This window comes from Telmatherina bonti (genome assembly GCF_933228915.1).
Source record: "Telmatherina bonti genome assembly, chromosome: 5".
Lineage (NCBI taxonomy): Eukaryota > Metazoa > Chordata > Actinopteri > Atheriniformes > Telmatherinidae > Telmatherina > Telmatherina bonti.
Window position 1 is genome coordinate 41673408 of NC_136623.1, and position 17033 is coordinate 41690440.

The 17033-nt window shown below is 48.6% G+C and overlaps 2 protein-coding genes across 4 annotated transcripts in view; both read left to right on the forward strand.

Moving 5' to 3' along the window:
* Window positions 1-2419, forward strand: part of tgfb2 (transforming growth factor, beta 2) — a 236474-nt gene extending 234055 nt beyond the window's left edge. For both annotated transcript variants that reach the window (XM_079240861.1, XM_079240862.1), the window contains 2 exons: window positions 1758-1911; window positions 1984-2419. In XM_079240861.1, the coding sequence (XP_079096987.1) occupies window positions 1758-1911; window positions 1984-2142 (313 nt within the window). In that variant the 3' untranslated portion in view covers window positions 2143-2419. The remainder of the gene's footprint in view (window positions 1-1757; window positions 1912-1983) is intronic.
* A 5940-nt stretch (window positions 2420-8359) lies between these two features.
* Window positions 8360-17033, forward strand: part of cndp1 (carnosine dipeptidase 1) — a 138407-nt gene continuing 129733 nt past the window's right edge. For both annotated transcript variants that reach the window (XM_079241436.1, XM_079241437.1), the window contains exons 1-2: window positions 8360-8418; window positions 8587-8697. In XM_079241436.1, coding sequence (XP_079097562.1) covers window positions 8587-8697 — 111 coding nt within the window. In that variant the 5' untranslated portion in view covers window positions 8360-8418. The remainder of the gene's footprint in view (window positions 8419-8586; window positions 8698-17033) is intronic.

Genomic DNA, 17033 nt, shown 5'->3' on the forward strand with positions numbered 1-17033 from the left:
TCATAACTGAGCCAGAAGGCGAAGCTCTCGATTTACTAGTCGATCTACGTTCCTACCCTCACCTATGGTCATGAGCTGTGGGTCGTGACCGAAAGAAGGAGATCTCGTATACAGGCGGCTGAAATGAGTTTCCTCCGCAGGGTGGCCGGGCTCTCCCTTAGAGATAGGGTGAGGAGCTCGGTCATCCGGGAGGAGATCAGAGTAGAGCCGCTGCTCCTCCGCATCGAGAGGAACCAGTTGAGGTGGCTCGGGCATCTGGTCAGGATGCCTCCTGGACCTCCCTGCTGAGGTGTTCCAGGCACGTCCCTCTGGGAGGAGACCCCGGGGAAGACCCAGGACACGCTGGAGGGATTATATCTCTCGGCTGGCCCGGGAATGCCTCGGGATCCCCCCCCCCCCCCCCCCCCCCCCCCCGTAGAGTTGGCAAATGTGGCTGGGGAGAGGGAAGTCTGGGCTTCCCTGCTTAGGCTACTAATCAAAGTGTTGAAATGTTGCAGGGAGCATTGTTGGAACAAATCCTTCATATTTAACTGAGACATTTGCAAATAAATTCCTTTGCTCCTTGAAGTGTGCAGCTGAGACCAATAGTTCACACTGAGCAGTCTGCAGAACTGCACGCCATCACACAAGCATCAGCTGACAACAGAGCTGTATGTTAAATGCTGCATTTGAACCCGTGCCTTGTATGTGTACCTGTGTACCGGTTCACAAAATGGACCAATCACTGAGCTGACTTCCGTTTCGTCCAATCACAGGAATGGATTTCAATACATTGACAAAAACTTACATAAATTAAAAAGTTTAAATGTTACAAAGACCAAAAGTGGTAGAACATATCTCCTGAATGGGCTGAAGAGTTTGATACTTGAATGGTTGAAGTGAGACAAACGGTGTAGGAGGAGTAGCCTTTCAAAGATTTTGCAGGGAAGACACTGGGGATGGGAACTTGATGAACTCAACACTGCAAACCGGTGCAGAGCTCTGAAACCCTGTTGACCAATCACTGTGCTGAATTTTTGCAAGGTCCAATCTGGATTTGGTTGGAAAGACTTTCATCCAATCACAAGGCTGAATTCATTTTTACAAAATGCTAAATATCTCAAAAGCTACAAAGATTTGAAATAAAAAAAAATCATAGCGCACATGTCCTGAAGGAGCTGCACAGTTTAAGATCTGAACAATTGAAGTGACCTGAACGGTGCAGGAGGAGTGCGCGGCAAAGTTTGGCGGAATAATAATAAAAATGTCTGAACAGGATCTCAATAATGTGAACGCCCCCATGAGCATTCACATTAATTGTGTGAATGAAGGGAAGTGATTATTTACTAGTTGGCATGGGTTTGTAGATCCTGGAAAGGACAGAAGATTGCTGTTCTTACCTGAACTCACCACCAGGTGGCAGCGGAGGTTCATGCTGTTGATACGAGAGCATGTTGGTTTCAGAACCAGAACAACCCAACATTTCTTCATGCCTGTCAGTTTGTGAAGTAGTAGAAGAGGAGATTGTGATCTGCCTACCTTTCCCTAACAGTCCGTTGGCTGGGTTTAAGTTCGGAGAGAGAGAAAATCAGCAGGCATGCTTGTTCACATCTGACCTTTTGTTCCTTCCGTGGCTTTGTGTTCAGGCGTAAATCTGCTCTGTGGGGGAGTTTTTAATGAATGTGTCAACATTAACGTGGGAGAAGCAGTCGGTGGCATGTTTGTATCCACGTGAGTGTGTGTTTTAAAAAGGTCTTGCTCTTCTTCAATCCCTGCAGAAATGTTCAGGACAACTGCTGCTTACGCTCGCTCTACATCGATTTTAAGAAAGATTTGGGCTGGAAGTGGATCCACGAGCCAAAAGGCTACGAAGCCAACTTCTGCGCAGGTGCCTGTCCGTACCTGTGGAGTTCCGACACCCAGCACTCCAGGGTGAGGTGTACGAGGGTTGATTCATACAGTGCTGCTCGCCATGTGTTCTTCACTGTATGCTCTCTGTTCCAGGTGTTAGGCTTGTACAATGCTATCAACCCAGAAGCATCTGCATCCCCCTGCTGTGTCTCCCAAGACCTGGAGCCCCTCACCATCCTCTATTACATTGGCAAGACTCCTAAAATAGAGCAACTCTCCAACATGAAAGTCAAATCCTGCAAATGCAGTTAGAGCCTCACTGCTCGGACGGCGTTACACTCCCAGCATGTTCTCCATAGTCAGGTCAGACCGAGGCAATATATACCATAGCAGATATATCCCCACGGACGGCTCTTACACCACCCACCAGATCTACAGCACTCTTACACCACCCACCAGATCTACAGGGCTCTTACACCACCCACCAGATCTACAGGGCTCTTACACCACCCACCAGATCTACAGGGCTCTTACACCACCCACCAGATCTACAGGGCTCTTACACCACCCACCAGATCTACAGCGCTCTTACACCACCCACCAGATCTACAGCGCTCTTACACCACCCACCAGATCTACAGGGCTCTTACACCACCCACCAGATCTACAGGGCTCTTACACCACCCACCAGATCTACAGCGCTTCTACACCACCCACCAGATCTACAGGGCTCTTACACCACCCACCAGATCTACAGCGCTCTTACACCACCCACCAGATCTACAGGGCTCTTACACCACCCACCAGATCTACAGGGCTCTTACACCACCCACCAGATCTACAGGGCTCTTACACCACCCACCAGATCTACAGCGCTCTTACACCACCCACCAGATCTACAGCGCTCTTACACCACCCACCAGATCTACATCGCTCTTACACCACCCACCAGATCTACAGCGCTCTTACACCACCCACCAGATCTACAGGGCTCTTACACCACCCACCAGATCTAGAGGGCTCTTACACCACCCACCAGATCTACAGCGCTCTTACACCACCCACCAGATCTACAGGGCTCTTACACCACCCACCCGATCTACAGGGCTCTTACACCACCCACCAGATCTACAGGGCTCTTACACCACCCACCAGATCTACAGGGCTCTTACACCACCCACCCGATCTACAGGGCTCTTACACCACCCACCAGATCTACATCGCTCTTACACCACCCACCAGATCTACAGGGCTCTTACACCACCCACCAGATCTACTGGGCTCTTACACCACCCACCAGATCTACAGGGCTCTTACACCACCCACCAGATCTACTGGGCTCTTACACCACCCACCAGATCTACAGGGCTCTTACACCACCCACCGGATCTACTGGGCTCTTGTACCACCCACCGGATCTACTGGGCTCTTGTACCACCCACCGGATCTACTGGGCTCTTACACCACCCACCCGATCTACAGGGCTCTTACACCACCCACCAGATCTAGAGGGCTCTTACACCACCCACCAGATCTACAGGGCTCTTACACCACCCACCAGATCTACAGGGCTCTTACACCACCCACCAGATCTACAGGGCTCTTACACCACCCACCAGATCTACTGGGCTCTTACACCACCCACCAGATCTACAGGGCTCTTACACCACCCACCAGATCTACAGGGCTCTTACACCACCCACCAGATCTACATCGCTCTTACACCACCCACCAGATCTACATCGCTCTTATACCACCCACCAGATCTACAGGGCTCTTACACCACCCACCCGATCTACAGGGCTCTTACACCACCCACCCGATCTACAGGGCTCTTACACCACCCACCAGATCTACAGCGCTCTTACACCACCCACCAGATCTACAGCGCTCTTACACCACCCACCAGATCTACATCGCTCTTACACCACCCACCAGATCTACATTGCTCTTACACCACCCACCAGATCTACATTGCTCTTACACCACCCACCAGATCTACATCGCTCTTACACCACCCACCAGATCTACATTGCTCTTACACCACCCACCAGATCTACATCGCTCTTACACCACCCACCAGATCTACATCGCTCTTACACCACCCACCAGATCTACATTGCTCTTACACCACCCACCAGATCTACATCGCTCTTACACCACCCACCAGATCTACATCGCTCTTACACCACCCACCAGATCTACAGGGCTCTTACACCACCCACCCGATCTACAGGGCTCTTACACCACCCACCAGATCTACAGCGCTCTTACACCACCCACCAGATCTACATCGCTCTTACACCACCCACCAGATCTACATTGCTCTTACACCACCCACCAGATCTACATTGCTCTTACACCACCCACCAGATCTACATCGCTCTTACACCACCCACCAGATCTACATTGCTCTTACACCACCCACCAGATCTACATTGCTCTTACACCACCCACCAGATCTACATCGCTCTTACACCACCCACCAGATCTACATCGCTCTTACACCACCCACCAGATCTACATTGCTCTTACACCACCCACCAGATCTACATCGCTCTTACACCACCCACCAGATCTACATTGCTCTTACACCACCCACCAGATCTACATCGCTCTTACACCACCCACCAGATCTACATTGCTCTTACACCACCCACCAGATCTACATCGCTCTTACACCACCCACCAGATCTACATTGCTCTTACACCACCCACCAGATCTACATGGTGCATGCTAGCAGGAACACGGCCAGGTGAGCTTCACACCAGGGGTTGGAGAAAAAATTGATTCATATAATAATTTTTTGTTTAACAATTTATGAGTAAAATTTCTTTAATCAAAAAATATATTTTAAAATGTTTACATGTTTAGATGCGAGATGGAAAAGAAGTTACATCTTTTCTCCAGCAGGGGGCAAAATATTTCTCTTCGACTGTCCAGTAACATGACGCATTATCCGTTTTGGAAAACACTGATACAGAAGACAGAGAATGGCGACAACCTGCAAAAATGCACAGAGATAAATCCCCCACATCACATTTGAAGTAAAAATTTTGGACACATCTTGGATTTTTTGCTTTGAAGGGTAAATCTATGGGGAAATACCAGCTGCACATGTGGAAATCTGTTTGTAAACTCTGTAATGCACATGTGGCGTACTGCAGTAACATGTCTAATGTTACTGCCCACCCAGCAAGATGCCGTTCTGAGGTAAATGAAGAGCTACCAGCCAAAGCAGCAGCTAGCCAACAGACACTCAAACCAGCACTTTTATATGCAGTTCCAGCTTCTGAAACAAGAGTATGACTTTAAACAGCTTGTTAAGATATATTTCTGCTGAATAAATCTTAAAAACTGACACACAGTTGATTTTTTTTAGGAAATTTGGCTCGTTTTAAAGTCTGTAAACTTGGTCATCGTGCAACTTTTCCACAGGATCAGCTGTTTAAAAAGTAAACTAAAAATTGTCCATCCTGAGGAATCAGATGAAATCAATAGAATTAAATAGAATCGGAACCAAAAAAAAAAAATTGTTCTAAGTGGAACCGAGGGAAAAGCATATCATTCCAGCCCTACTGCACAGGTAGGAGGTTACCGGAGGAAGTTTCAAACATGGCAACGGGTTTTAATCCAGATAAGTTGGTTCCAGCCGGATTTTTTCAGCACCAGACATCTGACATCTAGTGGTTTGACTTCTGAAAGTAGATCGGGGTTAGATGTAGACTAGATCTAAGTTCCTTTGGGAAGCGAGGTAATCTGAATAAGTATTGAGCCAGATGAGGGAATGGTTGTCCAGATTCAGCACCAGGAGCCACCTATGCGAAGGTGTGTTTTTACATGAACAATTATCAGCTGTTCTGCTTTGCCCATTTATGGTTAAATGTGGGCGTGGCCACTGGATGACTGGATTTAGGAATTGTTCTTCCATAAACTCGATACTGTCAGCCATTTCACTGTGTCATGATGCAATCTGTAAATCCTGAGAAGCATTTATTTTATTATTATTGTTATGACTATTGTTATTACTATTTTCAAAGGATTCTTTAACTTATTCAGCTAACAACACAAGCAGGTGGCTTTTTTTAAGTGAAAGCTTTTGTTTCGGCTCAAAGTTTTATTTGACCTTCATGCAGATTTTTGCTTCAAATTGTAAAAATAATTTCCTTCATTATCCGAACTTTTGAGGAAAGCGATGTTTAAACTATCCAGATGTAAAAAATTATTTTTTTGCGTGCTGTGAAGTTTTTAACCATCCATCTCATCCAGATAAAGCTTTGATTTGTTAGTCAATGTAAAGTTTAAATAAAAATACTAAAAGCCATAACTTAGAATAAATTACCATTTAGTGGTTTTCATGGTTTTTGTGGTGTTTTTTTTAATGATCTTTGTACTTTCTTTGTATTGAAAAAAGTCATATTTTCACCCTCTGTCATTCAGCTGGACTTTATGAAGATTAAACAGAAGCTTATTTTATTGTGTTTAACCTGTTAGTCCGTCATTCTCTGGTAATTACTGCTGTTGTTCCAGTTGAAAATGAATTATTTAAATGAATTTTCTAATCTCTCTTTCTCGCACACTGGTGCAGAAACCAACTGGGAAACTGACTAAATTAGAAAAATGTATTAATTTGTCATCGCAGTCAGTCCAGTCCAGGCCACAGGCAACCATCCTTTACTGTCCTTCATATATGTCCATCCATCCATCTTCTGCCGCTTATCCGGGGTCGGGTCGCGGGGGCAGCAGCCTAAGCAGGGAAGCCCAGACTTCCCTCTCCCCAGCCACATTTACCAACTCTGCGGGGGGATCCCGAGGCGTTCCCAGGCCAGCCGAGAGATATAATCCCTCCAGCGTGTCCTGGGTCTTCCCCGGGGTCTCCTCCCCGAGGGACGTGCCTGGAACACCTCACCAGGGAGGTCCAGGAGGCATCCTGACCAGATGCCCGAGCCACCTCAACTGGTTCCTCTCGATGCGGAGGAGCAGCGGCTCTACTCTGATCTCCTCCCGGATGACTGAGCTCCTCACCCTATCTCTAAGGGAGAGCCCGGCCACCCTGCGGAGGAAACTCATTTCAGCCGCCTGTATACGAGATCTCCTTCTTTCGGTCACGACCCACAGCTCATGACCATAGGTGAGGGTAGGAACGTAGATGGACTGGTAAATCGAGAGCTTCACCTTCTGGCTCAGCTCCTTCTTCACCACGACAGACCGGCGCAGAGTCCGCATTACTGCAGACGCCGCACCGATCCGTCTGTCGATCTCACGCTCCATCCTTCCCTCACTCGTGAACAAGACCCCGAGATATTTAAACTCCTCCACTTGAGGCAGGACCTGACTCCCGACCCGGAGAGGGCAATCCACCCTATTCCGGCTGAGGACCATGGGCTCAGATTTGGAGGTGCTGATTCTCATCCCAGCCGCTTCACACTCGGCCGCGAATCGCTCAAGTGAGAGCTGGAGATCATGGGGCTCTTTCACCCACCGAAGACTCCCTGCACCAGACCCCCACGGGGCTGGAAGAGCATCGGAGTCGTCTTCACATCTACAACACAGTGTGTGAAACGGAGCAGATGAGATCAGGAAACTTCTTGGCACCTGAACTGTGTTGAAGTCTTTGATGTGAAAAATGAATTGAGAACTTTGTGGTTTAAAAGAGAAACATGCAGTTCAACATTTACTGCAGTATGAAATGAAAAACATGCATGAGGAGAAACCACCGAGCTGATTATCCATCAGCTCATGTTCTTCTGTCTGGAGTAAACATGTTCCTGCACGACTTTCCCTCGAGCCTCTTCTTTCTGCTTGAACTTTCCCGCCACATCGGACTGCTGCTCCAAGTTTTCACATCATATCTGGGAATAAACGTGATAAAATCTTGTTAAACTGTCATCATTTCAGTTTCTTTATTTCACCACAAATCTTCCCCCGGTGAGATGTTCCAGATTCATACTTATCAGAAATATTACGCCTCTGTGTGTCAAACCAGCTGGCTGGAACCTCAGCCATGAATTAAGTACTTTCATTTGATGTTTAAAATGCAAATATGGTGTAGAGAATTTACATCTGTAATAAAGACTATAGAAGCAGGTGTGTGAAGACAGCTTAGGTTTGTCTGCAGTGATGAACGTTTCGGTGCAGAAGGCTGCAGCTCAGATTAAATCCAGACTGGACTCAGGTGGCGTCTCCCAGTGGGGACCTGAGACGCCAAACTCAGCACCATTTATCTGATTAGCATGAAGACGTGATGGGATCAAATCACGTCGGTTCTACAGACCTGATCAGTAATGCTTGCTGTCATCGGTGTTCAGAACAATGGGAGTCCTGCAGGGAGATGTTACGCAACCACTCAAGTTGCACAAACCTCAGAGCGAGTTCAGCAGATTATGGTGCAAATCTTGTAACTGCCAGCGGGAAAGCTTTAGTTTTTCAGCTGTCTTGGCTCTGTGTTAGGAAATGTTTGACACTCTGACCCCTGGCCCAGAAGGAATGTGATATACAGACGGGGGGTGGGGTGGGGTGGGGGGGTATAAATGGTCAACACAGCGAGCAGCCTGAAGAGGCTCACACACACGTCTGTCTGAAGGAAGGTAAGAAGAAACCTGCTTTTAGTTGAGATGCTTGGTAAAACATGGATGAATGAGCTTCTTTTCTTGGAAGTGCAGGAATGTGCAGTTTGCATGGAAACTGTTTCCTGATTAGATCCAGGAGGAGCTCAGCTTTCAGCCGCCTGCACTGTGACTTTCTTCTGCCAACAGATGAATCCTCAGGTATTGCCGGCCGTCCTGCTGGTCCTGTCTGCTGTCCAGGCTTTCCAGTACCAGGAGCTCGTGCGATATGTTGATGAGCACAAAGAAGAATATGTAGAGGTACAGTTTGTCTGCCTTGAACCAGACGAGCGCTGCTGTCTTCAGAAAGTCCTGACAGAAGAATGACCAAACTTTCCTTTGGTTTATGCTGGGTGAAATCTTTCTGACTGCCGCGCTGAGCGGGTGTCTTCCTGACTCCTCCACATGGTTACAGTATGTTTCCTGATGTCTACGACGGCTATTTCACTCGGATCCTACCTCAGAACTGCACCACGTCGCAGAGCTCTTTCTGCTGACCTGTGTCTGGGTCTGGATCTGGGGGATCTGGGTTTGGACGCCTGGCCTAAAGTAGGTCTTTATCTTTCTGTCCTTGTCACCTTGTAGAAGACAACTAAACAGGAGTCCACCTAAAAGCCACAGTGGTGTTTTCTGGACTCCAACTACAGAGTACAGAAGTTCCAAATAAAGAAATAATAAAAAGTTAAACTAAACTTGGGAAAGAAAAGAGATTTAAAATGCTAAAAGTAAAGCCGGATTACATCTGATGCAATGGTTGTGTTTTCAAGCAAAGCAAAAAAAATGAACACAAGTCATTAAAATGTGAAAATCTGAGGAGGTCCGCCTGCCCCAGTCTCCTCCCAGTATTTCCATTAGGTCATTAAAAGAGAAGAAATAGCAGCGAGCCTTACTCGGACCTCTCTGGTTCCAGAGGAAGCTACGCTGAGCTCCTGACAAGGACACTGTTTTGTCCTGAACTTTTCAGAACACAGCATGGAGCCGTCTTCAGGTCGTCCTGTTTCAGTTTCCTGGGTTTCAGGCTTTGTATCGAGCGAAACGACGTATCTTTAGACTCTGGCCTTTCCATGTCTGCAGGTTTTACTTCTCCGGTCCGGGACCACCTCCCATCGTCCTCTGTCGCGACGCATCCTGCAAAAAGTTCTTCTGGAAAATTACCAGGTCTCCAGGAAAAATTATAAAAATAAGGATTCCAGAAGCTAAAATAAGGTCAACATGAGAACTGGTGACCTGTCCAGGTGTTCCTGCCTCTCGTCCAATGGTTGCAGGGCGAGATGCTCGCTTCCCGCCACCCCAAATCAGACGAAGCGCCTCAGAAAATCAATTAAATGAAAAGCATTAAATAAGGAAGCAAAATAATGGCTGGATTTTCCAACTCAGTCCATTTTCAGCAGGAAAACTGGAAGTGAAGGTAAATGTAACAAATCTCCATGACGTAAAACCTGAAACCTGATAAGAACGGAAGTTGGCTTTCTGGAGCGCGATGCCAACTCCGCTCAGTAACACAAACATCGTCGTGCTACTTCTGTTCACCAAAAGCCGCAGTTCTTTTAACAGGCGTCTGCATCAACAGCACAACAGCAACTGGTGTCATCACCCGACACAACAACACAACGGCAACTGGTGTCATCACCCGACACAACCCAACGGCAACTGGTGTCATCACTCGACACAACAACACAACGGCAACTGGTGTCATCATCCGACACAACAACTGGTGTCATCACCCGACACAACACAACGGCAAATGGTGACATTACCCGACACAACCCAACGGCAACTGGTGTCATCACCAGACACAACAACACAACGGCAACTGGTGACATCACCTGACACAACAACACAACGGCAAATGGTGACATTACCCGACACAACAACACAACGGCAACTCGTGTCATCGCCCGACACAACAACACAACGGAAACTGGTGACATCACCCGACACAACAACACAATGGCAACGGGTGTCATCATCCGACACAACAACAATACGGAAACTTGTGTCATCACCCGACACAACAACACAACGGAAACTTGTGTCATCACCCGACACAACAACACAACGGAAACTGGTGTCATCACCTGACACAACAACTCGTGTCATCACCCGACACAACAACACAACGGAAACTGGTGATATCACCCGACACAACAACTGGTGTCAGCACCCGACACAACCCAACGGCAACTGGTGTCATCACCCGACACAACAACACAACGGAAACTGGTGACATCATCCGACACAACAACACAATGGCAACGGGTGTCATCATCCGACACAACAACAATACGGAAACTTGTGTCATCACCCGACACAACAACACAACGGAAACTTGTGTCATCACCCGACACAACAACACAACGGAAACTGGTGTCATCACCTGACACAACAACTCGTGTCATCACCCGACACAACAACACAACGGAAACTGGTGATATCACCCGACACAACAACTGGTGTCAGCACCCGACACAACCCAACGGCAACTGGTGTCATCACCCGACACAACAACACAACGGCAACTGTTGTCATCACCCGACACAACAACACAATGGCAACGGGTGTCATCACTCGACACGACAACACAGCGGCAACTGGTGTCATCATCCGACACAACAACACAATGGCAACGGGTGTCATCACTCGACACAACAACACAATGGCAACTGGTGTAATCACCCGACACAATAACACAACGGCAATTGGTGTCATCACCCGACACAACAACACAATGGCAACGGGTGTCATCATCCGACACAACAACACAACGGAAACTTGTGTCATCACTCGACACAACTACACAACGGCAACTGGTGTCATCACCTGAAACAACAACACAAAGGCAAATGGTGACATCACCTGACACAACTACACAACGGCAACTGGTGTCATCACCTGAAACAACAACACAAAGGCAAATGGTGACATCACCTGACACAACAACACAACGGCAACTGGTGACATCACCTGACACAACAACACATCGGCAAATGGTGACATCACCTGACACAACAACACAACGGCAACTGGTGTCATCACCCGACACAACAACTCGTGTCATCACCCGACACAACAACACAACGGAAACTGGTGATATCACCCGACACAACAACTGGTGTCAGCACCCGACACAACCCAACGGCAACTGGTGTCATCACCCGACACAACAACACAACGGCAACTGTTGTCATCACCCGACACAACAACACAATGGCAACGGGTGTCATCACTCGACACGACAACACAGCGGCAACTGTTGTCATCACCCGACACAACAACACAACGGCAACTGGTGTCATCACCTGAAACAACAACACAAAGGCAAATGGTGACATCACCTGACACAACTACACAACGGCAACTGGTGTCATCACCTGAAACAACAACACAAAGGCAAATGGTGACATCACCTGACACAACAACACAACGGCAACTGGTGACATCACCTGACACAACAACACATCGGCAACTGGTGACATCACCTGACACAACAACACATCGGCAAATGGTGACATCACCTGACACAACAACACGACGGCAACTGGTGTCATCATCCGACACAACAACACAATGGCAACGGGTGTCATCATCCGACACAACAACACAACGGAAACTTGTGTCATCACCAGACACAACAACACAACGGAAACTGGTGTCATCACTCGACACAACAACACAACGGCAACTCGTGTCATCGCCCGACACAACAACACAACGGCAACTGTTGTCATCACCCGACACAACAACACAACGGCAACTGTTGTCATCACCTGACACAACACAAGGGCAACTGGTGTCATCACCCGACACAACAACTCGTGTCATCGCCCGACACAACAACACAACGGCAACTGGTGACATCACCCGACACAACAACACAATGGCAACTGGTGTCATCACCTCACACAACAACACAACGGCAACTGGTGTCATCATCCGACACAACTACACAACGGCAACTGGTGTCATCACCCGACACAACAACACAGCGGCAACTGTTGTCATCACCCGACACAACAACACAATGGCAACGGGTGTCATCACTCGACACGACAACACAGCGGCAACTGTTGTCATCACCCGACACAACAACACAACGGCAATTGGTGTCATCACCCGACACAACAACACAATGGCAACGGGTGTCATCATCCGACACAACAACACAACGGAAACTTGTGTCATCACTCGACACAACTACACAACGGCAACTGGTGTCATCACCTGAAACAACAACACAAAGGCAAATGGTGACATCACCTGACACAACAACACAACGGCAACTGGTGACATCACCTGACACAACAACACATCGGCAAATGGTGACATCACCTGACACAACAACACAACGGCAACTGGTGTCATCACCCGACACAACAACTCGTGTCATCACCCGACACAACAACACAACGGAAACTGGTGATATCACCCGACACAACAACTGGTGTCAGCACCCGACACAACCCAACGGCAACTGGTGTCATCACCCGACACAACAACACAACGGCAACTGTTGTCATCACCCGACACAACAACACAATGGCAACGGGTGTCATCACTCGACACGACAACACAGCGGCAACTGTTGTCATCACCCGACACAACAACACAACGGCAACTGGTGTCATCACCTGAAACAACAACACAAAGGCAAATGGTGACATCACCTGACACAACTACACAACGGAAACTTGTGTCATCACTCGACACAACTACACAACGGCAACTGGTGTCATCACCTGAAACAACAACACAAAGGCAAATGGTGACATCACCTGACACAACAACACAACGGCAACTGGTGACATCACCTGACACAACAACACATCGGCAAATGGTGACATCACCTGACACAACAACACAATGGCAACGGGTGTCATCATCCGACACAACAACACAACGGAAACTGGTGTCATCACTCGACACAACAACACAACGGCAACTCGTGTCATCGCCCGACACAACAACACAACGGAAACTGGTGACATCACCCGACACAACAACTGGTGTCAGCACCCGACACAACCCAACGGCAACTGGTGTCATCACCCGACACAACAACACAACGGCAACTGGTGTCATCACCCGACACAACAACTCGTGTCATCACCCGACACAACAACACAACGGAAACTGGTGATATCACCCGACACAACAACTGGTGTCAGCACCCGACACAACCCAACGGCAACTGGTGTCATCACCCGACAAAACAACACAACGGCAACTGTTGTCATCACCCGACACAACAACACAATGGCAACGGGTGTCATCACTCGACACGACAACACAGCGGCAACTGTTGTCATCACCCGACACAACAACACAACGGCAACTGGTGTCATCACCCGACACAACAACACAACGGCAACTGTTGTCATCACCCGACACAACAAATGGTGTCAGCACCCGACACAACCCAACGGCAACTGGTGTCATCACCCGACACAACAACACAACGGCAACTGGTGTCATCACCCGACACAACAACACAACGGCAACTGGTGTCGTCACCCGACACAACAACACAACGGCAACTGGTGTAATCACCCGACACAATAACACAACGGCAATTGGTGTCATCACCCGACACAACAACACAATGGCAACGGGTGTCATCATCCGACACAACAACACAACGGAAACTTGTGTCATCACTCGACACAACAACACAATGGCAACTGGTGTCATCACCTGACACAACTACACAACGGCAACTGGTGTCATCACCTGAAACAACAACACAAAGGCAAATGGTGACATCACCTGACACAACTACACAACGGCAACTGGTGTCATCACCTGAAACAACAACACAAAGGCAAATGGTGACATCACCTGACACAACAACACAACGGCAACTGGTGACATCACCTGACACAACAACACATCGGCAAATGGTGACATCACCTGACACAACAACACAACGGCAACTGGTGTCATCACCCGACACAACAACTCGTGTCATCACCCGACACAACAACACAACGGAAACTGGTGATATCACCCGACACAACAACTGGTGTCAGCACCCGACACAACCCAACGGCAACTGGTGTCATCACCCGACACAACAACACAACGGCAACTGTTGTCATCACCCGACACAACAACACAATGGCAACGGGTGTCATCACTCGACACGACAACACAGCGGCAACTGTTGTCATCACCCGACACAACAACACAACGGCAACTGGTGTCATCACCCGACACAACAACACAACGGCAACTGTTGTCATCACCCGACACAACAACACAACGGCAACTGTTGTCATCACCCGACACAACAACACAACGGCAACTGTTGTCATCACCCGACACAACAACACAGCGGCAACTGGTGTCATCACCCGACACAACAACTCGTGTCATCACTCGACACAACAACACAACGGCAACTGGTGTCATCATCCGACACAACTACACAACGGCAACTGGTGTCATCACCTGAAACAACAACACAAAGGCAACTGGTGTCATCATCCGACACAACGGCAATTGGCGTCATCACCCGACACAACAACACAATGGCAACGGGTGTCATCATCCGACACAACAACACAACGGAAACTTGTGTCATCACCCGACACAACAACACAATGGCAACGGGTGTCATCATCCGACACAACAACACAACGGAAACTTGTGTCATCACTCGACACAACAACACAACGGCAACTCGTGTCATCGCCCGACACAACAACACAACGGAAACTGGTGACATCACCCGACACAACAACACAACGGCAACTGGTGTCATCACACGACACAACAACACAACGGCAACTGGTGTCATCATCCGACACAACTACACAACGGCAATTGGCGTCATCACCCGACACAACAACACAACGGCAACTGGTGACAACACCTGACACAACAACACAAAGGCAAATGGTTACATCACCTGACACAACACAAGGGCAACTGGTGTCATCACCCGACACAACAACTCGTGTCATCGCCCGACACAACAACACAACGGCAACTGGTGACATCACCCGACACAACAACACAATGGCAACTGGTGTCATCACCTCACACAACAACACGACGGCAACTGGTGTCATCAACCGACACAAAAACAAAGCGGCAAATGGTGACATCACCTGACACAACAACACAACGGCAACTGGTGTCATCACACGACACAACAACACAACGGCAACTGGTGTCATCATCCGACACAACTACACAACGGCAATTGGCGTCATCACCCGACACAACAACACAATGGCAACGGGTGTCATCATCCGACACAACAACACAACGGAAACTTGTGTCATCACTCGACACAACAACACAACGGCAACTCGTGTCATCGCCCGACACAACAACACAACGGAAACTGGTGACATCACCCGACACAACAACTGGTGTCAGCACCCGACACAACCCAACGGCAACTGGTGTCATCACCCGACACAACAACACAACGGAAACTGGTGATATCACCCGACACAACAACTGGTGTCAGCACCCGACACAACCCAACGGCAACTGGTGTCATCACCCGACACAACAACACAACGGCAACTGTTGTCATCACCCGACACAACAACACAGCGGCAACTGGTGTCATCACCCGACACAACAACTCGTGTCATCACTCGACACAACTACACAACGGCAACTGGTGTCATCACCTGAAACAACAACACAAAGGCAAATGGTGACATCACCTGACACAACAACACAACGGCAACTGGTGACATCACCTGACACAACAACACAATGGCAACTGGTTACATCATCCGACACAACAACACAATGGCAACGGGTGTCATCATCCGACACAACAACACAATGGCAACGGGTGTCATCATCCGACACAACAACACAACGGAAACTTGTGTCATCACTCGACACGACAACACAGCGGCAACTGTTGTCATCACCCGACACAACAACACAGCGGCAACTGGTGTCATCACCAGACACAACAACACAACGGCAACTGGTGACATCACCTGACACAACAACACAACGGCAAATGGTGACATTACCCGACACAACAACACAACGGCAACTCGTGTCATCGCCCGACACAACAACACAATGGCAACGGGTGTCATCATCCGACACAACAACACAACGGAAACTTGTGTCATCACCCGACACAACAACACAATGGCAACGGGTGTCATCATCCGACACAACAACACAACGGAAACTGGTGTCATCACTCGACACAACAACACAACGGCAACTCGTGTCATCGCCCGACACAACAACACAACGGAAACTGGTGACATCACCCGACACAACAACTGGTGTCAGCACCCGACACAACCCAACGGCAACTGGTGTCATCACCCGACACAACAACACAACGGCAACTGGTGTCATCACCCGACACAACAACACAACGGCAACTGGTGTCGTCACCCGACACAACAACACAACGGCAACTGGTGTAATCACCCGACACAATAACACAACGGCAATTGGTGACATCACCCGACACAACAACATGTGTCATCACCAGACACAACAACACAACGGCAAATGGTGTCATCACCCGACACAACAACACAACGGCAACTGTTGTCATCACCCGACACAACAACACAGCGGCAACTGGTGTCATCACCCGA